This window comes from Oncorhynchus mykiss, chromosome 14 (assembly GCF_057628025.1).
Source record: "Oncorhynchus mykiss isolate SJ-2025 chromosome 14, ASM5762802v1, whole genome shotgun sequence".
NCBI classification, from domain to species: domain Eukaryota; kingdom Metazoa; phylum Chordata; class Actinopteri; order Salmoniformes; family Salmonidae; genus Oncorhynchus; species Oncorhynchus mykiss.
The window spans coordinates 14,077,372-14,100,442 of record NC_143035.1 but is presented as its reverse complement, the minus strand read 5'-3'; the positions used below and the strand labels follow the sequence as shown (position 1 = coordinate 14,100,442).

The 23,071-nt window shown below is 42.5% G+C and overlaps 1 protein-coding gene across 1 annotated transcript; it reads right to left on the bottom strand.

Annotated features, from left to right (window-relative positions):
- Positions 1–3,719: 3,719 nt before the first annotated feature.
- On the bottom strand, positions 3,720–21,613 carry LOC110488860 (beta-1,4-galactosyltransferase 1). Its single transcript, XM_021561290.3, has 6 exons — positions 19,487–21,613; positions 17,997–18,232; positions 10,147–10,334; positions 7,741–7,863; positions 5,866–5,970; positions 3,720–5,261 (listed from the first exon to the last, which is right to left on the bottom strand). Exons 1-6 carry the CDS (start codon positions 19,782–19,784, stop codon positions 5,129–5,131), a joined length of 1,083 nt encoding a protein of 360 aa, XP_021416965.1. The 5' UTR covers positions 19,785–21,613; the 3' UTR covers positions 3,720–5,128.
- Positions 21,614–23,071: the final 1,458 nt, after the last annotated feature.

Genomic DNA, 23,071 nt, shown 5'->3' with positions numbered 1-23,071 from the left:
TTGATTTTATCCATCTGATTCTTTCAGCCCTCGAAGTGCACCAATATTAGAGGCTGGGGGTTCCTTACCCAAGGGCTGAGGGGTGTCCTTGTTGAAGCAGCTCCTCCCGCTCAGTCTCCGGTGCCGCTAGGAGAACCCTGAGTAGCCTGTCACTCTCCATCAGGTTGGTCACTCCTCTGCAGACCCCAGCCTCTGTCTGAGAGACACCACCTCCCTTTACAGGGACTCATTCATCTGCAGATCATCAGCCAACAAAGTGGTGTTACACAAAATAGTATATGTCTTTACTGTGGCATTATTATAGAGACAACTGTTGTGTGGCTACTCACAACTGGTGTGATGATTGGTAAAACCTGACTTCTACTGGTTCACAACCCCTTTCAGTTTTCTGTTAGCCTTATCCGGTGAGGCCTGGGTTAGATACTACCGAGATGTCTGGCAAGATTACATGCTTCTGTACAAATACGAAGTGTATAAGGAACCACCTGAATCCATTTTGGGTGTGAATCCCTGTACCAGTTTAGTTGGTCTGGTCTTCCATGGCTCCACCTGCTTGCTGCCATGTTGCTCTGTCTTTGTGGCCAGTCTCTGTGTGTTTCCTGGAGGCTGAAGCGTTCCTAATACAGCTGGGAGTGGAGGGCTTCCATACGGGCCTCTGAGGTATCCCTTACCTGCTCCACCAGGCCCTAGACTCCTCCAACAGATGCTCAAGGTTGTCTCGCTCCTGAAAACACCAACAGTTTCTTGGGTTAGGGCCCAAACACAGCAGTCAGCCACCCATAATTATTTTCTCATGGTGTTTACATGATCGGTGTCAGTTTTGTCATGTTATTAGTGAACAAAAGGATGATATAGAGTGATTTACTTTCAAATGTTGACCTTTGTCCACTGCTTGAGAAATAAGCTAGGTCGTTGATATTATGGTCCTCTCTCTGACACTAGAGGAACGGTACCGAGTCAATTCTCCTGATTGACAGACAGAGGTCAAAATGAAATATATAATTTCAGTGGACATATGACTTTCATAGTGGGCAGCTTTCATTCTGCCAATGGGAGGATAGTTTCCTATGCTTATGAAGGGTTTACAGGAGTCAAGCTGAATGAGACACTTTCCCCCAGAACAGAAAACCTGGTCCAGTTGGGCGCTAATGATCTCCAAGTCCAACTTTAACCTGCCCACTCTGAGGACGAGACAGAAAAGTCCTGGGCAACATGCAAAAAGAGAAAGCCCCCCCCCCCAAATGTCTTTATTATTATTTAACTAGACAAGTCAGTTAAGAAATGTCTTATTTACAATGACGGCCTACCCCGGCCAAACCCTAACCCGGATGACGCTGGGCCAATCGTGCGCCGTCCTATGCGACTCCCAACCACGGCCGGTTGTGATACAGCCTGGAGTCAAACCAGGGTCTGTAATGACGCCTCTAGCACAGATGCAGTGCCTTAGCCGGCTGCGCCACTCAGGAGCCCAATGATCCACTGCAATGATCAACAAGCACCATAGTTATTCATTACCTTCAGTAAAGGTCACCACATGGTGGGATGTAGACATTCCCTGATAACAGTCTGGGATGGAGTTTTACTGGTCGTTTGATCTGCCGAAGATTCAAAACAAGTATCTGTGGGGGAAGCAATTAACAAATATGGGTCAAACTATGGCACAAGTTAGCAGTTACCCTATGAGAAAGGAAATCCACTCAGCTAGGTATTTATTTAGATGTGTCATTAGCCTAAATTCCCTTCCTTTAGAATCCCTGATACAAAATGGAACACAAACATAATGGAATGCGGCAAGCGTCATGAAAGACATAGCCTATACTACAGAACAGGTGGCAGCAGCAGCTGTCTATTACCTGGGGTTGTGCATGTCGGCTCCCTCAGCCCATTCTCTGGAGCAGTCGGAGCCTCTGTTTCTGCAGAGCACTTTCGACCCGAGCCAGACTGACTTCCAGATCTCTCCTACGCTGCTCCGAGTCCAGGAGGCCCTGAAGGTCAACCGTCCCAGGTTGGGTGAGTCGAAGTCAGCCAGGTGGCATATCATCCACGGGGTTGGAAAGTGGAAAAGACTTCGGCCTCTGCTGCCAACCTGTGTCAAAACCCCTGCCCTCCATAACACTGCAGTGTTCACGACACCACCTACAGGTAACAGCTTCAAGCTGGTTGTCTCAACTCAAAACTGCATGAGTGAGACTGATGCAACGAAGAGGTAGTTACCTCTCACCTGGACGTTTTTTTTTTCCTTCACTAAATAAAATGTAGAAAGCAGTTGGCTTGTCTTTAGTTTAAAAAGGTACAGAGGGCTACTCTGCCCGCCCCTACACCTTTGTCCCGTCAAGCATCCCATTGCTCTGTGCATAGGACACTTCTGGCCAATTCCAACACTGAACATTAACCAAGAGGGCGCTTAACAGAATTTAGCTGGCTGACCCAATGCTTGGACAAAAATAATGGTGTGAGGGGACTTTCAGGGACAGTTTCCCAGGCACAGATTAATGTTCTCAATTGAGACTTCATTCCAGGGCTTGATCTGTGTCATGGAAACCACCCCAAGTCTTCGACCCATGTTAATGAACGAGAAGACGTTTACTTAAATATTTAATTACCTAAACAGATTTTTTTTTAAATCGACACCAAAACATTGCTGCAAGTCAGTATACATGTTTGAATGAAAATGTGAAGAGCCAGCAAAACATTTACAAAGACATGCATTTGTAGAAATCACAAGCATACACATACATGCACACATTGAATCATAATGGAAACCATGAAGAGAAAAGGGAACAGAGTAATGAAGCCTTGCAGATTAGCCAGCTAACTTTTGTAAAACAAACTGAATTCACACTTGACATACAAAATGCTGGCTCTCAATAAAGGCCATTGTCTATGGGAGGTACACAACCTGGCTTTAGCCAACCTATAAAGACCTTAGTTTAACTCTGAAAGAGCCTTTGGGTGGATTGAGAAAATGAGATAAAAATGGTATGCATTGCACATAACGCATCCCTGCATGCAAGGCATCTCCCATGTCTTTAGAGCGTTTGTGTGTGGCTACCAGACAGAGTGAGGAGGTATGTGGTGATGAGGCCTTTAAGATGTACTCAAGTTGGCAACCACTCCAAATTTAAAGTATAGAAATGTGTTGCGTAGAGCTGACACAATCCTCTAGTCACCATGATTGTACATTGTGCTCATTCTATATAAAGGATTTCTATACGCAACGTTCCACCATAGTTGAATAAGCCCACGATATTGGGTTTCCTGGCCGAGCCCATAAAGGCTTACAGCTTGAAGAGCAACCCAGTGACATCACGACCATTCTCTACTTTACAGTGGAAACTATAGGTTGCGTGTGTGTGTGTATGTGTATACATATGGCTTGGCTGCTTCATTGGAACATTCACTACAGAATGTACAGTAGGCAGCCAACTATTGTCCAGTATCTGGGAAAACACTTTTGGGAAACAGCTGGGGAATTACTGACTATGCTTCAGAGCTTAATGTACACTCATCCCTCCTACTAAATGGTCCAAGGTCCATTGTACAGTATTGTCTCTAAAATTGAGGTCAGTAACCGAAAGGTCACTGGTTGGAATCCCCGAGCCAAATACGTGAAAAGTCTGTCAATGTGTGTTTTAACAAGGCCCTTAACCCTCATTGCTCCTGTAAGTCAGTGTCTGATAAATTACTAAAATGTCAATATAAAAATGTTGACCAATTAATTTATATTTTCAAGTTTATTTAGGTAAGGCAGAAATGGCAGTCATTTTATAGATTCTCCAGACACCAGCACTGATATAATTAAGAAGCAGTCAGGAGAGGAATGGCAAACATTTAAGCCTAAGTATGGACAGCACAATTATTCTGTTCCATCCAGTCAGAAATCTCAATGGCTTTTTTTCTCACGCTTGAGTTACTAACTTTACTTGTGCAACATCATGCCCCATGGCTCACAAGCTTGAGCCATTTTCACTGTATATAAGTACCTGTGAGGAAGACATGGTGACCATCCAGTTTAAAAACATGCAGATGTCTTTAAGGGTATTGATTACTACGTATTGAGGATACAAAATGCTTGTTTTTCTAACCCGCACACTTCCTTAGACATACACGGACTACAAGAGGATCCTTTTCAGCATAGAACCCACTCTCGTAGACACAAAAAAGTAGAACGCCAGACAACAGCATAGTAGCATTTTACCTCAGGGCACACACACACACACACACACACACACCAGGCAAATACATTCAGGTACCTATTTTCCACCAGGGAGAGGCCTCCTTAGAGGCTACCTTGAATGGTGCTCTTCACAGGGAAGGGAGCTTCAACAGAGACACTTTCAAGATAGTTCAAATACCCTTAAGGACCCCTTCTCTAATATAACTATCATGGGATTTGGACTTTAAAAAATATATATATATTTTTGGAGTTCTAGGCCCTTTGATGCTCTATCAAAAGGTTGTGAATGTATCCAAAAGTACAACAATCTTAAGATCATTGTTTGGTTGCCTTTGAACAAAAAAAAAAAAAAGTGACTTGGTTTGTTATGGAACTCTACAATTTGAAGTTCAATCTTTGGCCTGAGCACTTGGCATTGAATGGGTTGAAACCTTGCTCGATCAGCAAAGGAATCAAAAGGAATAGCAAATATCTCACAAAAGTGACAAAACTACAATGATGCCAAAACAACATCAACAGTACTAGAAAGAAATAGACATACAAAATGAATTGAGAGTCCCCGATGCATAGGACAATAAATGAATCATTTTACAACCACCCGTCAAGACAAAATGGCTCACAAAGGACTTTGTCGCAGCAGCAATCTTCAAAAAGAGTGTGGAGTACGTACAAGCCCAATAGGAAACCAACAGTGTGTCAATGTACTGAATGTCAACGGTCATTCCTGGTGTCAATGATTTATGGATCCTATAAAGAAAAAGCTGGAATCCCAGTTCAATTCACCATCGGATGTGCAAAGGCCGAAAATAAAGGGAACGTTTGTTTGCTGATCAGATCAGTCATTCTCTGTAGTCCAAAGAGTCCAAGGCATATCATTATTTACAATGTCAAGGCACATTTGGTTACCGCATCCACCACAGGTTGTCAAGGCTGTTCATGTTTCATTGGTTCTCAGTCTTTTTTTCCCACGTCCACAGTAATTTTGGTGTATAATTGATCCTTCTCCACTTTGACCACTTTGTACGACAGGGTTTTGATGCCGTCTTTGTTCATTGTCTCCCTGGTGTGGGCGATGCGGTCGAACCTGGAACGAAAAACCACAGTTCAACCACAATTCAATATCGTGGTTCAGGAACCATGTCTTTTGTTTAAGGTGTAGCCTATGGCAAACATCTCTTTTGGATTTCACAACAATCGTCACTAGATTAAACATAAAAACTACACGACATCAAACAAATCAAAGTGCTATAGGGAAAAGTCATTACTATAAATATCTACATAGTGATTTCAATAGAGATTAAGGATTAAGTGGCTTTGCGTGATAAACACATTGCACGCCAATGTTTTCCCAGACTTTAATATTCTATTAAGGTTGCATCGGTATGGAGAAGAATGTCCAAGTTCAGAAAGTGAGGCAGCGTTAGTGAGAAATGACGTCAAGGGGAACAGTAGCGAGAACGGATCTTTGTGTGGAGAAGGAAAGGAGAGCCTGGGGAGGGTTCACCTATTGTTCCATCCCTTCTGCTCTCCTTTACAGATCTGACAGTGCTGGATAGGTGAAAGCAATATAGCTGAAACTAGGTGGACCAAAACACTTACTCCTATCAAATCCAGTTAGGCTATATTATAGATTGAAATATCGCCCCTGAGCATCGTGCAGGAGTCCTGTTCACAAGGGGGAACCTCACCTTTGAGGGTTGTCTTCGTTCCCACCGTCCCGGTTGTGGCGGATCATCCTGCATTTCCCCACGGCTCCGCTGGGCCGTGAGATGGTCATCCCCTTGGAGCTCAGCCTGTTAAAAGACAGCAGCAACATGCGTCAGAACCCCAGTCTAACTAAAACACTGGACCGCAGTTGCAAAAAAGTTAAACTCAGAGGAGAAAATCTGCACTTTTTTTTTTACACTAGTGAATTTTTTTATTTATTTTTTAAGTCAAATAAAAATAGGATAGATGTGAAAGGGAGTAAAACAAGTTCTTTGATTTCAATTCAGTTGCCTCTGGAAGAGATGCAAATTGGCCTTGCTTATTACATAACAGGTCACATTTGTGTAGCTGGGTTCAGTGACACAGCTACAAAAGCTTCCCGAACACCGTGAATAACATTGATCGTCTCTGGAAACATCCAGTCTGCCAGTTTACAGTTTCACAATCAAAATGGATGAAGTTAATTATAAACCAACCCCTACGAAGACCTACGTAAAGCAGAAGTGACAAAAACACATCTTAGCACCTTGTGCTGTTTGGCATTCCGCACCAAGGGTGGAGTTGCTCTATAGATCAGCCAAACTGAATTAAATAACAACTATAGGGTTACACATGCCTCAAAGACACAGGTTAACAAGGCACAGTATGTTTTGTAGAGCTAATTTAATGCCAAATCCAGCAAAGCTTGGATCACACTACTGAACAAAACTGGCTCTGGAACAGGAGATACTGTAAATTAAGTTATGCATGGTTCTCTTTGTTTCTCTTTTCACAAAGTACCAGGAGTTGGAACTGGTTCAGGGAACAAAACCGGAAAACAGAATTTTTCAAGTAACAGAAACGGGAAGAAAGTGATGCATACTGTTATTTTAAAAGCATGTTAACCAGTTAACGTTATTTTACGTTACAGAAAAAAAAAAACTAAGCGCAAAATCTTTGCCAGTGTTGAGGTTACCTGCGATGTCTAGGCTAATGTACTGACGTTACAAGTGTGATTCAGAAGATAGAGATTTTTTAATTCGCTAGAGAAAAATGGATGAACTTCAATGCTTGTTAAGGATACTATAGGCCTCATTATCACATTGGATTTAACTACAAAAAGGTAGTGGTGCTGCTCTGCTCAAGCTTGTGAGCTAGCTAGCTAAAAGGACAGTCAAAGTTCCTTCATAGAAGCCGCTCCTCCTAGGTATAATTCTGTGGACCCAATTCAGATAATGCCTGTCATAAGATGCCCAGCGCTTCAAGCCTCCTCCTCAACCCTCTCTCACCACATCTGTGTCCTGGCTACACTTGTCTGTCAATCACACATGTAAACAACTAGCTTGACTGCTCTAGCCACACTGATTGGTGAACTAATTTAATAAGATGAATGTTTTTTTTTAAAAGTTGTTTTCACAGGTTAAGGGAACGATATAAACCGGTAATCATTTTTGAACTGTATTTTTGTTCGTTGGAACAGAACAAAAATATTTATGGTTCCAATCCCTATAAAATACCCTATTAGTCTTATTTCAGGAAAGGTCAGACTGGGTCTGAAGGAGCCATAACATTTCTCTTTTAACTCATTAACATTTCCTTCAAGAGCAAAAGGTGGGTGGCATACAAAGGCACCCTCGGGGACAAGTTGGAACAATGCTGACGAGTATCACTGACGAGTGACAAGAACTAGGGCTATGTTACTATGTGATGGGGCTTCGACACTGAACAAGAAAGCCAAGGTTTCACATGAAACGGTTAACACTTTACCCAATAAATATGAATTACTTGGAGACGTATTTCTCGCTGTCCTGCGGCTGACTTTTACATGGAGTCCTGATACACCACAGACGTTAGTCAGTGGGTGTGTGGACTCTAACCTGTTGAAAATGTCGTCGTCCTCCCCTCCCCAGCCCCAGTAGTTGTTGGGGAAGCCGTTGATCTTGAGGAACTGCTCCTTGCTCATTGACGACACGCCCCCAAAATACTGGTTGTACGGCAACCTGAGAGAAAGCGCGAGAGAGAGAGCGGGAGAGAGAAAGATAAATAAATACATAGTGATACTTGGAGTTTAAACAGCTCTCAAATGAAGGGGTCAAGGGCTTGGGGCCCGGCAGAAATTGCAGTAAGCGGTTATGTTCCAGGAAAGAAGTTTATGCTGCAGAAAAACCCTCTTCCTCTATGCATCACTGCCTTCTGTAAGTTACATGCTGGTTTTCTGTACACTGTAGGGCAACTGAGAGACTGAGGCTCCCTGGTTTAGCCTCGCCTCATTTTGTTGATTTTGGACACTCTACGAGTTATCCTTGGCTATAATAAGGTGGCCACAATTAAGAAAATCGAATGAAGAGAAAAAAAAAAAAAACATTCATCCATTGTGGGATTTAGTCACCGAACAAGGGGAGCTTGGCGTCTCTCCTTGAGCTGGACTTTCCTGCCCAAATCCTGCTGGATATTGCATCCGGATGCTCTGTGAGCTGCATGCCCCTGGAGGAACATGACACAGTGACAGGACACAAGCTGTTGTGTGTGCAACACAGGGAGGAATTTAGTGACAGGACGCCCATAAAAGCCCAGTTAGAAGCTGAGAGACCGGTTCTATGACCTGTACACAGGGGGCACACTGACGTCAGATCTGGGAGCAGCTTACTTTACTAATCTAAATCTTAAAATCAGAAGCAGACAACGGAGGCAAACTGACTGTAGATCAGCGCCTAGCCAAGCATAAACCCTACAGCTGTGTAGGCCCAGAGGTGTAGATCAGAAGAGAAGCGCCCAAATCACTTTATCAAACACAAAGACAGCCTGTAGCCTCACAAGAGCCCTTCCCTGTCTGACGTGTTACACATATAGAGCAACAGCTAAACCAACTGGAGTTTGCGCTACAGGTCACTGGACTCCACAAAGCAGAAAACAGTTCAAAACCCATGAGACACTCACAGCATTGCCACCTAAGGCTAAAATGATTTGCATTTAAGCCATTCTGACAGCTGCCCTTTGAAGCCAGTACTGCTCATGTGAGTGTCACACAGTTTTGTAAGTCTATGTAAGTCTATAGGCAGGCTATTCAACACACGACTCGAGGCAAATAAAGTCCCAGCAGCTAATGGGGATCCATAACAAATACAAATGAGCAACAGTTTCAAATGACATGTCAAGCTGTTTCCAACACCGCCTATTGCATTAGCGATCTAAATGCTTGCTTGTCTTACCGACAAAGGAGAAACAAGCCTTTGTGCATTTAATAGGGAGAAACTAAATAATGTTATTCCTTTGGCATGTGATACTTTACACATAGCCTAATCTTTCTAGCCTAATTATTGGCTAATCTTTTACAGAACCTGGTTAGGATCAGTCACGTGATCAATAAGGAAGAAGGCAATCATTACCAACCATAAAATATCCTTCATAATTACATCCCCACCCCATGGGGAATGTGGTAGTCAATCACTAAAACCCAGTGAAGGGCTTGATTTGAAATGTCCACAGCAAACACCTATAGACAGCTATTGAGATACAGACAGGCAGAACCAGAAACTCAACAACAAAACAAAAGACAAGCCAATTTTCAATAGGCAGCATCAAGCAAAGTCTACCGTTAGCCGTCTGTAACCGTAGTGGTAATTCAGCAGTAAATTGGTTGAAGTGAGTGACAGGGATAGAACATCATGGAATCCACAGGTGCTCTTTAAGCTTTTATGTGGCCACTCCTACTAAATGAGCTGTGTGTATGTGCCTTTGACAATGTGAATGCACATGTGTCTGTCCTATGTCTGCGCCGTGGACTGGGGAGAGGCTGAGGCCGCCGTGGACTGGGGAGAGGCTGAGGCCGCCGTGGACTGGGGAGAGGCTGAGGCCGCCGTGGACTGGGGAGAGGCTGAGGCCGCCGTGGACTGGAGAGAGGCTGAGGCCGCCGTGGACTGGGGAGAGGCTGAGGCCGCCGTGGACTGGGGAGAGGCTGAGGCCGCCGTGGACTGGGGAGAGGCTGAGGCCGCCGTGGACTGGGGAGAGGCTGAGGCCGCCGTGGACTGGGGAGAGGCTGAGGCCGCCGTGGACTGGGGAGAGGCTGAGGCCGCCGTGGACTGGGGAGAGGCTGAGGCCGCCGTGGACTGGGGAGAGGCTGAGGCCGCCGTGGACTGGGGAGAGGCTGAGGCCGCCGTGGACTGGGGAGAGGCTGAGGCCGCCGTGGACTGGGGAGAGGCTGAGGCCGCCGTGGACTGGGGAGAGGCTGAGGCCGCCGTGGACTGGGGAGAATGCCTGGTCATCTGTGGGAGGGGTTGACTTACCTGAAGCCAAACTTGTCCATGGAGACAGACAGGTGCCTGGGCTGGCTGAAGCACTTGTAGGTGTTGCGGTCATCCATGGGGATTAGGTCCACATCGCTGAAAACAAAGCAGCCGTAGTCGTACTCCTTCAGGGCCTCTGTGTAGCCAATGTTGAGGAGCTTGGCGCGGTTAAAGATCTCATCACCGTCCTAGAGAGTGAATGGAGAGAATATGGGTTTGGAATTGGAAGGTGAATCGTGGTAAAATAAAGTTATTTTTGAGGGTCTAGACAGGAGTAAGCAACTCTGGTCCTCATTGTTTGGCAACCCATCTCTAATTGGACTAAAGTGTACACCAGAACCAAGGCTAAACTAAACCATCCGGGTGGCTATCTATTATAATGTGATTGGGAATACAAAACGTGTCAGAGACTGAGCACTAGATGCTACAAACATCCTACACTGAAGTTTGGAAAGAAAAAGGTACCAGACTTGTGTAGCTAGTTGGACTGGACAACTGAAAAACATTGGTGTATACAGTACAGGACTTTGAGTCGTTGGTCTTTGATGACGTTGTGTAGTCATCTTCTTGTTTGCTGGAAAACATGCGTTTACCCTTAATATCAAGAGTGCGTGCACGCACAAACTTGAAATTCATTCTGTTGCTGATGCAGGGTCAAAGCTTTGCAGGCCCAGCTCTTTGTGGCTTCATGTAGCTGTTACGCTAGGTCTTTTCAAGGGTGTATAAATCAGATTCAAATACAATTTAATAGTGCTAAAAACGTGTCAGTGGCATTTTAGGAGCTTATGGATCGTGACCGCTTTATGTAGAGTGAATGTAACTAGAGACAGAATTCTAATGGGAAGGAGAGATTTTTCTCCAAGGTGTAGGATAATTATTATGACTCAAAAACAAAGGAATGCTGATGGACATGGATAGATAAATCTAGGAGACAACCATTTCCCATTTTGAAACTTAAAGCAGTAATCGAGTTTCAGCAGTTCTTGTCTTATAACCATTGGCCTAGCTTAATGAAAGGGGACAAAATATCCTTAAATTGGGGGATTGAAAGACAGAATATCATATTGCAGTCTGTACAGGCTTTAAACTTAATCCTCTGTTAAACCAACATATTCTGGGCTCTTTTCAGGGCTGGCATGTCATCCACTACTTGTTGGGTGGGTATTTTTAATGATCCTTTTGTGTTCTCGGGCTGCATACATGGTCAGTTACCAGGGCTAATGTACGTCAGTGTCCTGGCATGATTCTCTGTGTGGTGTCCTTTGGAGAAAAAAAAAACAGGAGCATCGTGTTCTGTGTCAATGTGCCTTCAAATGACTTTCAAATGGTCACATCTCATGTATCACTGGCTTTATCTAATGGTCCTCCTGAAAAAGATCAGCTTGAATACCCACAGAACCAAAATACTCAAATGGAGGCAGATGAAACCCAACATGCAGTCGAAACAAGGACCGAGGTTCTCAAATTAAAGAATAGTGTGGCTAGTGTTTTAATAAAAACATGTATTTCTATTTTTAAAATGACAACATTCTAAAAAGAAATGGAAAATGAGAAAGAGGGTCTGGATGCCACAAAGCAGCGAAGTTCAAGTCATCTGAAGAGGCGTTCCAATCCTTGGACAATTGATTCAATGTTCAGTAGTGTTCTCTGCTGATGCACTTCCCCGTCAGTCACATGTCACACATTGTGGTGAAATGAAACAGACATGTACAATGATTGAAATAAACGACATCTGCTACGGTCTGAAATAAATATCCGCTAAGGAGGTCTGTGAGTGTGTTTATGGGAGTGAGTTTGTGTGTGTGTGTGTGTGTGTGTTTGCGTTTTTCTTCCACCAAGTGATGCATCCCTCTCTCCTCCAGGGCATGACAGCTTCACCTGTATACAGGATGTGGATAATTTGCAAAGACGGAAACAAGCAAGTGAAGAAGACAGCATGAGACTAAAATAGATCTCTAATTCAATGAGACAGAGAGAAAATAATCCCATATTACCAGTAGAACCCCTCAGCCCATGGGATCACGCAATTGGCCAGAGCAAGCAGGGGGCCGGTCTCACCTCTTCCAGCGACCACAGCCATTGGCCAGATACGCCTGACATGCAAAAGGACGGCGGTTTGAGCAAGGGGCCAGGGAAAGGAGGAAATAAAACAAGGGAGGAAAAGATAGGAAAGGCTAGGAGAAATAGGAGAGAAGAGAGAAACAGAAAGACTGAGTATAATTTCAACAAAGACCCCATAATTGTGTTTAACAGCATTGAACGGCCCTCTAACAATAGCTAGGCCTATCAGATTGGCCCATTAGTATAAAAGCAGCCATTAAAGCTTATTTTCTTTGCAGTGGACACCAATTTGCTACCTGTGCAGGAGACTGAAATGGAGCGTAGTCCTAAAAAAAAAAAAAAAGGTTATCTGCTCAAATAGAACCATGTATTTACTGCGTAAAGCCTAGGTGTTGCGTTTGACCTACAACATGCTGGTTTCCCACACTTTACCTGTTAGTGGGTGGGAGGCAACAGACTCATGTCCTGGCATGAGACCTGAAAGAGAAATTAGTTATGCCTTCAAGCTGAAACCCAGTACTGGCCTCGCAAGTGCCAATAGAGCCTACATCTGCAAAGAATCATGTCCTTAAATAGACCATTGAACTACACCGAACTGATACGCATTTTTTATCAAATAGGAATAGATTTAATCTACAACATGGCCCTGTACGCTAGTATTAACTTTGGTTGTCAATAAATGTTCAAAAGTTACTTGGCTTTAACCCAGACAGTGTTGATGACTAGAAGGATATTGAGAAGAATGGATATCGTTATCCTATGTTAAGGTCTGCCTTTGCGTGAAATGGGATTAGGTGACCCAATAACTACTACATTTTCACCTTGTCAACTCTGGGCTCTGCAGTGGCATTCATACTAGTTTGTCCTTTTGCCAAATTAATTTCCAAATATACTTGGAGGCCAACTTTAGTATTCCCATAAGTCACTAAATCCCCACACCTGTGAGAATTCAGTCTAACTACTTACAGCATCACCGCACACAGACACAAAATACGTTTCTGCCCATGTCTGTGGCCTCATGTTTAGAGACTTCTACAAATGGGGACATAGTCAGTGAGAGATGGAGACAGAACCTGATTTTAGGCAGGAAAGCCCTCAATTCATGAAACCAAAGTGTTTTAGGTGGCACCACTCTGGCTAATGATTGCCATTGATAAATGACCAAATGGCCAGTTTGTAGCTAGGCTATTTGTCAAAACAGAGTAGCCAACATGTTGTGGCACTAAGTGCTTATGATCACTAGTCATCGGCAGGCATACAAATGATGTGATGTCTATGGTCAACTTGTCCGTTTTCATTCAAAGGTTTTAGATACAACAAATTGACAAAAGTATGTGGACACCCATTCAAATGAATGGATTTGGCTATTTTAGCCACACCCGTTGCTGACGGGTGTATAAAATGGAGTACACAACCATACAATCTCCATAGACAAACATTGGCAGTAGAATGGCCTTACTGAAGTTCAGTGACTTTCAAAGTGGCATCGTCATAGGATGCCACTTTTCCAAGTCAGTTTGTAAAATGTCTGCCCAGCTAGAGTTTCCCCGGGTCAACTGTAAGTGCTGTTATTGTGAAGTGGAAACATCCATGCGCAACAATGGCTCAGCCGTGAAGTGGTAGGCCACACAAGCTCATCGAACAGGACCGCTGAGTGCTGATGCGCGTAAAAATAGTATTGTTGCAACACTCACTACCAAGTTCCAAACTGCCTGGAAGCAGCATCAGCACAAGAACTGTTTGTCAGGAGCTTCATGAATGGGTTTCCATGGCCGAGCAGCCACACTCATGCCTAAGATCACCATGCGCAATGCTAAGCGTCTGCTTGAGTGGTGTAAAGCTCAATGCCATTGGACTCTGGAGCAGTGGAAATGTGTTCTCTGGAGTGATGAATCACGCGTTACCATCTGCCAGGAGAACGCTACCTGCCCCAATGCCTAGTGCCAACTGTAAAGTTTGGTGGAGGAGGAATAATGGTCTGGTGCTGTTTTTCATGGTTCGGGCTAGGCCCCTTACTTCCAGTGAAGGGAAATCTTAATGCTATAGCATACAATACCATTCTGTTTCTGTAACTTAGAGGCAATAGTTTGGGAAAGACCCTTTGTTTCATCATGACAATGCCCCCATGCACAAAGTGAGGTCCATACAAAAGTGGTTTGTTGAGATCGGTGTGGAAGAACTTGACTGGCCTGCACAGAGCCCTGACCTCAACCCCATCGAACACCTTTGGGATGAATTGGAACACAGACTGAGAGTCAGGCTTAATCGCCCAACATCAGTGCTCGACCTCACTAATGTTATTGTGGCTGAATGGAAGCAAGTCCCCGCAGCAATGTTCCAACATCCAGTGGAAAGCCTTCCCAGAAGTGTGGAGGCTGTTATAGCAGCAAAGGGGGAGGGGGGAACCAATGCCCATGATTTTGGAATTAGATGGTCGACAAGCAGGTTTCCACATACTTTTGGTCAAGTAGCGTAAGAACATACACCGCTAAACAATAAAATGGGCCTACTTGATTGCAATAAAAAGCCCAAATTACACCTACTAATCATTTTTACATCTGGAAAAGACAGGACATTTTGTACCCAGGCCAGGTTGCCCAAATGTTGTGCATTCACATTTAAGTACAACCCTTGTTTATTCTTCCATTAGTTATCTGTAACCAACTCTATACACTTTTAGTACATAAGAGCTTTCCTTTAATAAAGGATCTTGATGAAAAGAAACAGGAATGTGTGAGGATAAAAAGAGCATTCCAAACAGGATCGTTCTCTCAGGTCTTTAAAAAGTGACAGAGATAGCCCCGTCTGAAAGCCACTCTCTATTTTGTGCCACGTCCATTGGTGTTCAGTGCTAGTTTGACGATAGAGAGCATGAGTCTCTTGGTTGTGCAAACACCATGAATAAATAAAGGAAATTGCTGATGGACAAAGAACAGACGCAGAGACAAATGCTGGCACTATGTTGCCAGATCTGATTTCTTCCCCATAGACGGGAACACAAAGGATTAGGCCTACTGCAAATTGTAGGAGTTCTTTAAAGAAGCGAGGCAAGAGTTATTTGGACGCTGGCCTGCTTTTTCCTCTTGACTAAAGCAAGAAATTCCTTAATGGAAAACAGATATTTGGGCAATTCCACAGTAACGGAATTACACCAAGACTCCGATTTTTCCACTTTAAAATGCATGCCAAACAAAAAACATTAATTTCAAAGTTCAAACCATACAACTATTGAACAATTTAAAACAGGAAAAAAATACAAACAACCGGTCAAAAGTTTTAGAACTACTCATTCAAGGATTCTTTTTTTTTTTATTTTTTATTTTTTTACTGTTGTCAACATTCTTGAACAATAGTGATGACATCAAAACTATGAAATAACACATATAGAAGGAATCATGTAATAATCCATTTTTTTGTTTAAAACAAATCGAAATATATTTTAGATTCTTCCAATTGCCACCCTTTGCCTTGATGACAGCTTTTTACACCCTTGGCATTCTCTCAACCAGCTTCATGAGGTAGTCACCTGAAATGCATTTCAATTAACAGGTGGGCCTTTTTTAAATTTAACTAGGCAAGTCAGTTAAGAACAAATTCTTATTTACAATGATGGCCTACACCAGCCAAACCCGGAGAGTTACAAAGAAAAAGCCATATCTCGGACTGGTCAATAAAAAGAAAAGGTTAAGATGAGCAAAAGAACAGACACTGGACAGAAGAACTCTGCCTAGAAGGCCTCTTCACTGTTGACGTTGAGACTGATGTTTTGCGGGTACTATTTAATGAAGCTGCCAGTTGAGGACTTGTGAGGCATTCATTTCTCAAACTAGACACACGAATGTACTTGTCTTCTTGCTCAGATGTGCAACGGAACCTCCTGCTCCTCCTCCTATTCTGGTTAGAGACCGTTTGCACTGTTCTGTGAAGGGAGTAGTACGAGATCTTCAGCTTCTTGGCAATTTCTCGCATGGAATAGCCTTCAGAATAGACTGACGAGTTTTGCAAGAAAGTATTGTTTCTGGCCATTTTGAGCCTGTAATCAAACCCACAAATGCTGATGCTCCAGATACTCAACTAGCCTAAAGAAGGCCAGTTTTATTGCTTCTTTAATCAGCATGGCAGTTTTCAGCTGTGCTAACATAATTGGAAAAGTGTTTTCTAATGATCAATTAGCCTTTTAAAATGATAACCTTGGATTAGCTAACACAACTGCCATTGGAACACAGGAGTGACGGTTGCTGATAATGGGCCTCTGTACACCTATGTAGATATTCCATTAAAAAAATAAGACGTTTCCAGCTACAATAGTAATTTACAACATTAACAATGTCTACACTGTATTTCTGATCAATTTGGTGTTATTTTAATGGACAAAAAAACCACTTTTCTTTCAAAAACAAGGACATTTCTAAGTGACGCCATCTTTTGAACAGTATTGTATATTTACTGGAAAAAAAGTTTGCCAACAGAATTACAATAAAATCTCCCTCAGTTTTATTGTTACCAAACGTTGTATCTGCACAGTTTTTCCTATCAATGTGTTTTTGTAAAATTTTCAGTGGAAAGTATTGAAAGTGTAGTAGTCCTTGTGCATAAAGTTGAATTTCTTGTTAAACCTTAAAATCAATGTTTTTTCTTTGGTATACATTTTAAAGTGAAAAACCTGAGTCTCAGCGTACACCGTTACCATGGAATTGCCCATATGTCTCTGTCCCAGAAGAGTTACTCAACAAGAAAACAAATCTACCAGTACATCTCTCAACTAGTCACTTGGTAACTGCCATTACAGCCTGTCATTGGGGAGCTTGATACCCTTTTCTTTTTACATAGCTTAGTCTAACACGTAAAAAACAAACCCAAATAAAATACGCCAAAAGTACCCGTACTTGTGGTTTACCGTACGAGTAAACTATCCTATATTTGAAATATACAGACAAACTTTGTTTGTTTCATTCATTAAAACCACCTAATTAAAAAGGGGCACTCCCTGCACTAAGATTTGCTCACTGGTTAAAATCTTACTGCATTTCCCACTACTAGTGCTGAGTGATTAGCGCTTTTTGAAGTTGGTTTGATTATGTAAAAAATAATTGTATTTTTTATGTTACATTAAAAGCACTTGGGCTGAATGCTGTAACACAAAACAATGAATGCCAGTCCTATGATAGTAGTGACTGCCCATTACTGTTTACTAACCATTAATTCACATTACTTTAGTAATATGTTTCAGTTGTGTATATTACATTTGTTTTATTTGATGACTATTATTTCATTCCAAGCCACCATCCCATCTCTATAGAGCTACTGCCTAAGCTGTCTGACAAAATCACTTTACTGTAGTTCTTCAAAATAAAATAGGCATACCTTTAAGACTGCTGAATACCAAGTATCAATCACTTAGATCATGCATTTTAAGGCAGTGATACCTCGCAAAAAAACGACTACTCTTTATATTACCTCACAATTGTGCATTGTTCTCTCTTCCATAGCAGTAGTAAAAGAAACACAGACCAGACAAGTAGATGCACAATGGATTATGGTCATTGTGGTTAATTACCATGTTTTATGCGCTAAACTTTGTAGAATATTGGCCTGTTGGAAACAACTGCCTACTACATTGCACAGTTCAGGCTCGATTTGATTTCTCTCTAGAGAAACTGTGCGATGTGCGCATTGAGCTCACAGAAAGAAAAAAAAAAAGGGAAAAATTGAATTCCAATAATCGCTCAGCACTACCAACTACTCCACACAGGCAGACAGAGAGCAGACAGGGGCCGGGAAGGACTCACCTGGTTGATAACGTAGATGCCGTAGTCCAGCTGCTGGCGCTGAAGGATGGGATGGAGGTAGTACAGCCAGAACTTGAGGTGCTCGTCGCGGTTGCGGAAAGGGATGATGATAGCCACCTTCTGGAGGGCCACACAGTCTTTGGGCCTGAAGCGCCCCCCATTCTGAAGATTGGGGTTCTCCTTCCTTACCACATCAAGGCTGACTGGGTTAGAAAACTCAATTCGCAGTGGGCCCACTGGATGAGAACGGGAGAGAAGGGAAGTCTTATACAATTTTGTCAGGGCTCTATTTACAACAGCCCTGATAACTGATGATTTCAGTAGAGCCAATGGAAATAGCATGTAAAATCGGTTAATATTGTAGGCCTAATATACTATTGTAAGAAAATTGAGCCTAGTTCTCCACTCTCCTGCTGACAATAACCTCTCAGCTGTTTTATTATTAAACACAATAGTGTGGCTCCTATATGCCAGTGGCTTACACAGGTAGCTACAGTAAGTCAAATTACAAAAGCAATACAAAAAAATAACAGAAGGTTAAACTGCATATATGATGTAGTGAACTTATTGTATTGTTTTCTGCAATGTGACCTGGAGGTTGATGTTCCTAGACTGCATTGCTTTTCAATCTCCAAGTCAGCTGAGGGGAGAATGTGCACACCACTTTAATCCACCAATTCCCACCTGTGGAGCAGTCAGGGTTTTGTGGCAGAGGGACAGATCAGCTCGGGCCACAGCCACATAAACCTTTTTTTTTTTTTTTTTTTAAAACCTGAGCTAAGAGAGAAGGGCACTGAACAACAAACCGTTGTGGAAACAAGCAACGCTGCTCATTCAAGAGCACTAGCAGTAGTCCTATGCTATGCATTAATAATGCAAGTGTAACCGGTGTGAAATGGCTAGCTAGTTAGCGGGGTGCGGGCTAATAGCGTTTCAATCGGGGACGTCACTCGCTCTGAGACATTGAAGTAGTTTTTGTGGAGCGATGGGTAACCGTGCTTCGAGGGTGACTGTTGTCGATGTGTGCAGAGGGTCCCTGGTTCGAGCCCAGGTAGGGGCGAGGAGAGGGACGGAAGCAAAACTGTTACATAAGGGTGTGGGCGTGTCGCCATAGATATATCTATTGTATGAATAAGTGAAATACCAAACCCTACAGGCTAAGGAAGGGGTCATAAAATAACTAAGACATCGACTGGTGGCTAACTGGTTATACTTGGCGCTTGTAGGTTGCATTAAGATATAGATTAAAGCGACATATGTAATGCAAGCTCTACCCATTCCTCATTAGAGCAGATGAATGAATGACTGTCCGATTTACATGGCCAACAACTATTGTTTGCTGATAAAAACCACTTTTGGCAAGACTACCAACCAGGCATCATATGACTATTAAAAGTACCAGTGAGTCTACAGCATACGTCAGAAATATTGATTAAATATTAGTTGCCATCGACTCGTTTAGTTTTGGCAACACATTCATAGCTACTTACCAAGCAGTGGTGAAGTGTCAAAACATTTTACAAGTTCTTTGTTGAATGTAGATGTCACGTTGTCTACAGAAAAGCGGTTATTTTCAACCACGTCAGGTTTGGTGTCCTTTGATGTAGTTTGGTTATGCTTTTTCGCTGTGTGTGCTTGCTGATTTTGTGCAAACGAAAATGGAATATCTAACGACCTCACGTAAAAAAATAAAGTGACCGAAATATGGAGAAAACAAAGAATGACGACCAATTTGCAAGTTCTATGGAGAACACTGAAATTCACAGTTGAATCCCGCATCATTAGCATGCTATGCTAAATCAGCTACTGTAGCTAGTTAAATTGATAAACAAATCTAAAGTAGGTAACGTTGACGTTACAAAGTTGCAACACCATACCCAATTTCCACTGATGTCACTGTCAACTAGCTACCGTTAGATAATTTGCTAGCTAGGTGCTAACGGTACAATTGTTCATTTTCGCTCGAGACAACTTCAATAAAAAGTTGCCCGTTTTATCCTTTACCTTGCTTGTACTTTAGTCGTATTTCGTATAAGAAATTAGTTATCTTGTTGTAAAAGCCTCCCTCAAGTTAATACCAGCCATCACTACTAACTGTCCCAAATTACTTAAAACTATTTAGCTAGCTATATCAGGTGTTATCGCTAGGTAGTAAACTAACAGCAGCAAGTCCGAGGTGAGTCCGAAAAGTTCGAAAGTATTATTTTCCCGTTGTGTTGGCCAAATTGACTTCAACTAAACTCAAACACACATATCTGATGGTATAATGCTAGTGTTATTAAAATATTCGCGTCCAGGATTAAAGAGTTGTACAATTTTGAAAAAAACTACGTAATCCCTCAGCCATTTCCTTGTGGAGACCCCAACAGAAATTCATGACTAGTTCAAGTGACATCTTCCATGTGAACTGCAGCAGGGAGGAGGAGTCTGCCCTACGAAGAATTTCTTCTTCTTCGATGAGGTTTAACGGCGGTTGGCACCCAATATGTTGCATTACCGCCACCTACTAGATTTTTTTATTTAATTTTTTCGGCACAAAAGCTCCACCTACTAGATAAATAAATACCATACTATAACACTACACTCACAAAAAAAATCTCAAATCAAATAAAAATAACACCACCCTACTCCACTATTTAAATCTATTTAGTCCTAACTCATGCCAACAACATGAAAGAATGGGACATCACCACTTAACAGAACCTGTAACTCTTCTGATGTCAAGTCTTGCACACCCAAATAGCTCTCTGCAGCTGTCACCACAACCTCAATTTTCTGTGACTTATGTTCCATCCCTGTAGTACAGTTGATAACCATTGCTATAAATGCTAAAGATCCAACCTTACTAAAACATATATCACTTGTTGGCCTATCCCTCTGTACTGGTACAGATCTACTACTCACACCACTCCTCTTAGGCTCCCTCCCCTTGACCCATCTTCCTCTACTTTATTCACTGCCTCAGCATATGACAACTTCTGCACTACTCTCACCCTGGAAGCCTCAACCTGCCTCTCTCACACGGGACATTTCTGATCCCCAGCACCATGGGCACCCCGACAACTAACACATACCACTACTTTCCCTAATGCTACACATTCCTTTGTCTCATGCCCTTCTGCACACATAGGGACCTCCCTTTTACACACTGCTGCCACATGCCCATAAGCTTGACACCTGTAACAACGTATTCGGCACAAAAGGTCATACAGTATAACTTATATAGCCTAACATCAACTTTGTCGGGCAAAGACTCAACATCAAAACTCAAAAGAACAGACAATGACTTCAGTTTCACCACTTTCGCCACCCTGTCTGCGTCGCACCAAACCACGAGCATCACAAACACCGGGAATCTTCCTCTTCAGTTGGTCAACTTTTACATTTACTGCTACCCCAGTAATCACTCCTTTCAATGGCGCCCTTTTCTTGAGAGGGAAACAATTCACAATTCTTGCCCCATTCGTTAAACACAGAGCTCCTTCTCCCTCTGACCAGCAGAAACACAACCAATTATCACAAGACCACTTCTGGTTTCCCTCACCGATTCCACAGTACCCAAATCTGTTTTCACCCACCCCGAAACCACAAATGGATCAGCCAAAAACTTCGCTCCTACTGTCAGACTCATCTTTATCCTGACCCCCTGTACAAGCCTCGGGCTCCGAGAATTTCACCACACCTACCACCTCCGATGTTTTGCCCTCATTCCATTTCTCCTCTTGTCTTCAGCACACTCCACTTACACTTTCTACCATTCTTCTTTAACAAACCATCTCCCTTTTCTGCTATTTTTAACCGACTCAAGCTCACCATCTTCCTCCCGCTCTCTCTTAAACCTCCCCTGCCTATTCCAAGTATACATCTCCTTATGATAATACTGAACTTCTCCTGACATACATACATATTGTTCTTGCTTTCTCAAGGGATGTCATTTAACCAGCTATCACAATCTCCGTACAATCAGCGCAAACCCCTAGGTGTGTAGCGCTCAACAGTGCATCCAACTTATAATGCAGCTGCTTCGTCTTGATGATATTCTTTATCAAAAGCTCCCGCGACACTTTTCAATTCCAAACTAGCGCGCTCTCAGGGTCCATTCACTGCCTGCAACTCTGCTCAAGCTCCCTCACGACAGTTACATGACACTACGCCTATTCTGTTGCAAAAGGTTTTTCACCAGAAAATGTTTACTCCAAAAGGAAAACGTTTTGTAACGAAAACGAGTTTATATTGAACAAATAATGTAGGTCCCTCCCCATTTCGTTTGCTTTGTTTGCTTCCGTTCGGGGATTAAACGCTAAACGGTTTCAGTTGCAAGACGTAATGAATACATCCCAAGCAAAAAAGTGCTTGTAGTAGTTATATCTTATATGATATGCTTGTAAATGTTACTAGTTGGATTTCCTTTATATATGCACTGACTAACTGAAGTTGGTCTTTCTAAACTTTTTTCTTTGTTTGACAGATGGAAATAAAATAAAACTATGAAATTCAATTGTCAGTGTAAATAAATAACATGTGGTAGAAAGTTATTAAACTGTTTATTTAGTGTAACTTTGGTTTTATGTTATTGTCCCTTTTAATATGAAACATTTAGTCTGTTAGTAACAATGATTTCAAATGGAGCACTAAATTAAGAGCACGCTTTATTTCATTGGACAATGAGATCAAGGCATATGTGACCTCCATTGATAGAATTAATCAACCGCAAAAAATGTTTTGATCAAATCTGCATAAAAATCCTATTGTGTGAGACAGATATTTCACCGGATGTATAAATGTGAAGCATCCTCTTGGCGTTTCGACTCACTAACGTTACCAAATGTGATAGTGAGAGGAAGCCCAGTGACCGGCCGTGGGAGAAGATGGAACGAGATGGATTTTGTTCGACATTCTGCTAATTTTCTCATCGATAAACATTTGATCTCAATACAGTTTTCTATTCCAAAAACTATAACCTGTTACGAACAGAGTGCACTAAGTTTTGTAGACCTAATATATGCTAGAACGCACCAATAGGATCTCTCTAGCTGGAGTTTGGCTCTGCCCACCTCTTGTTTGTTCTTCCCACT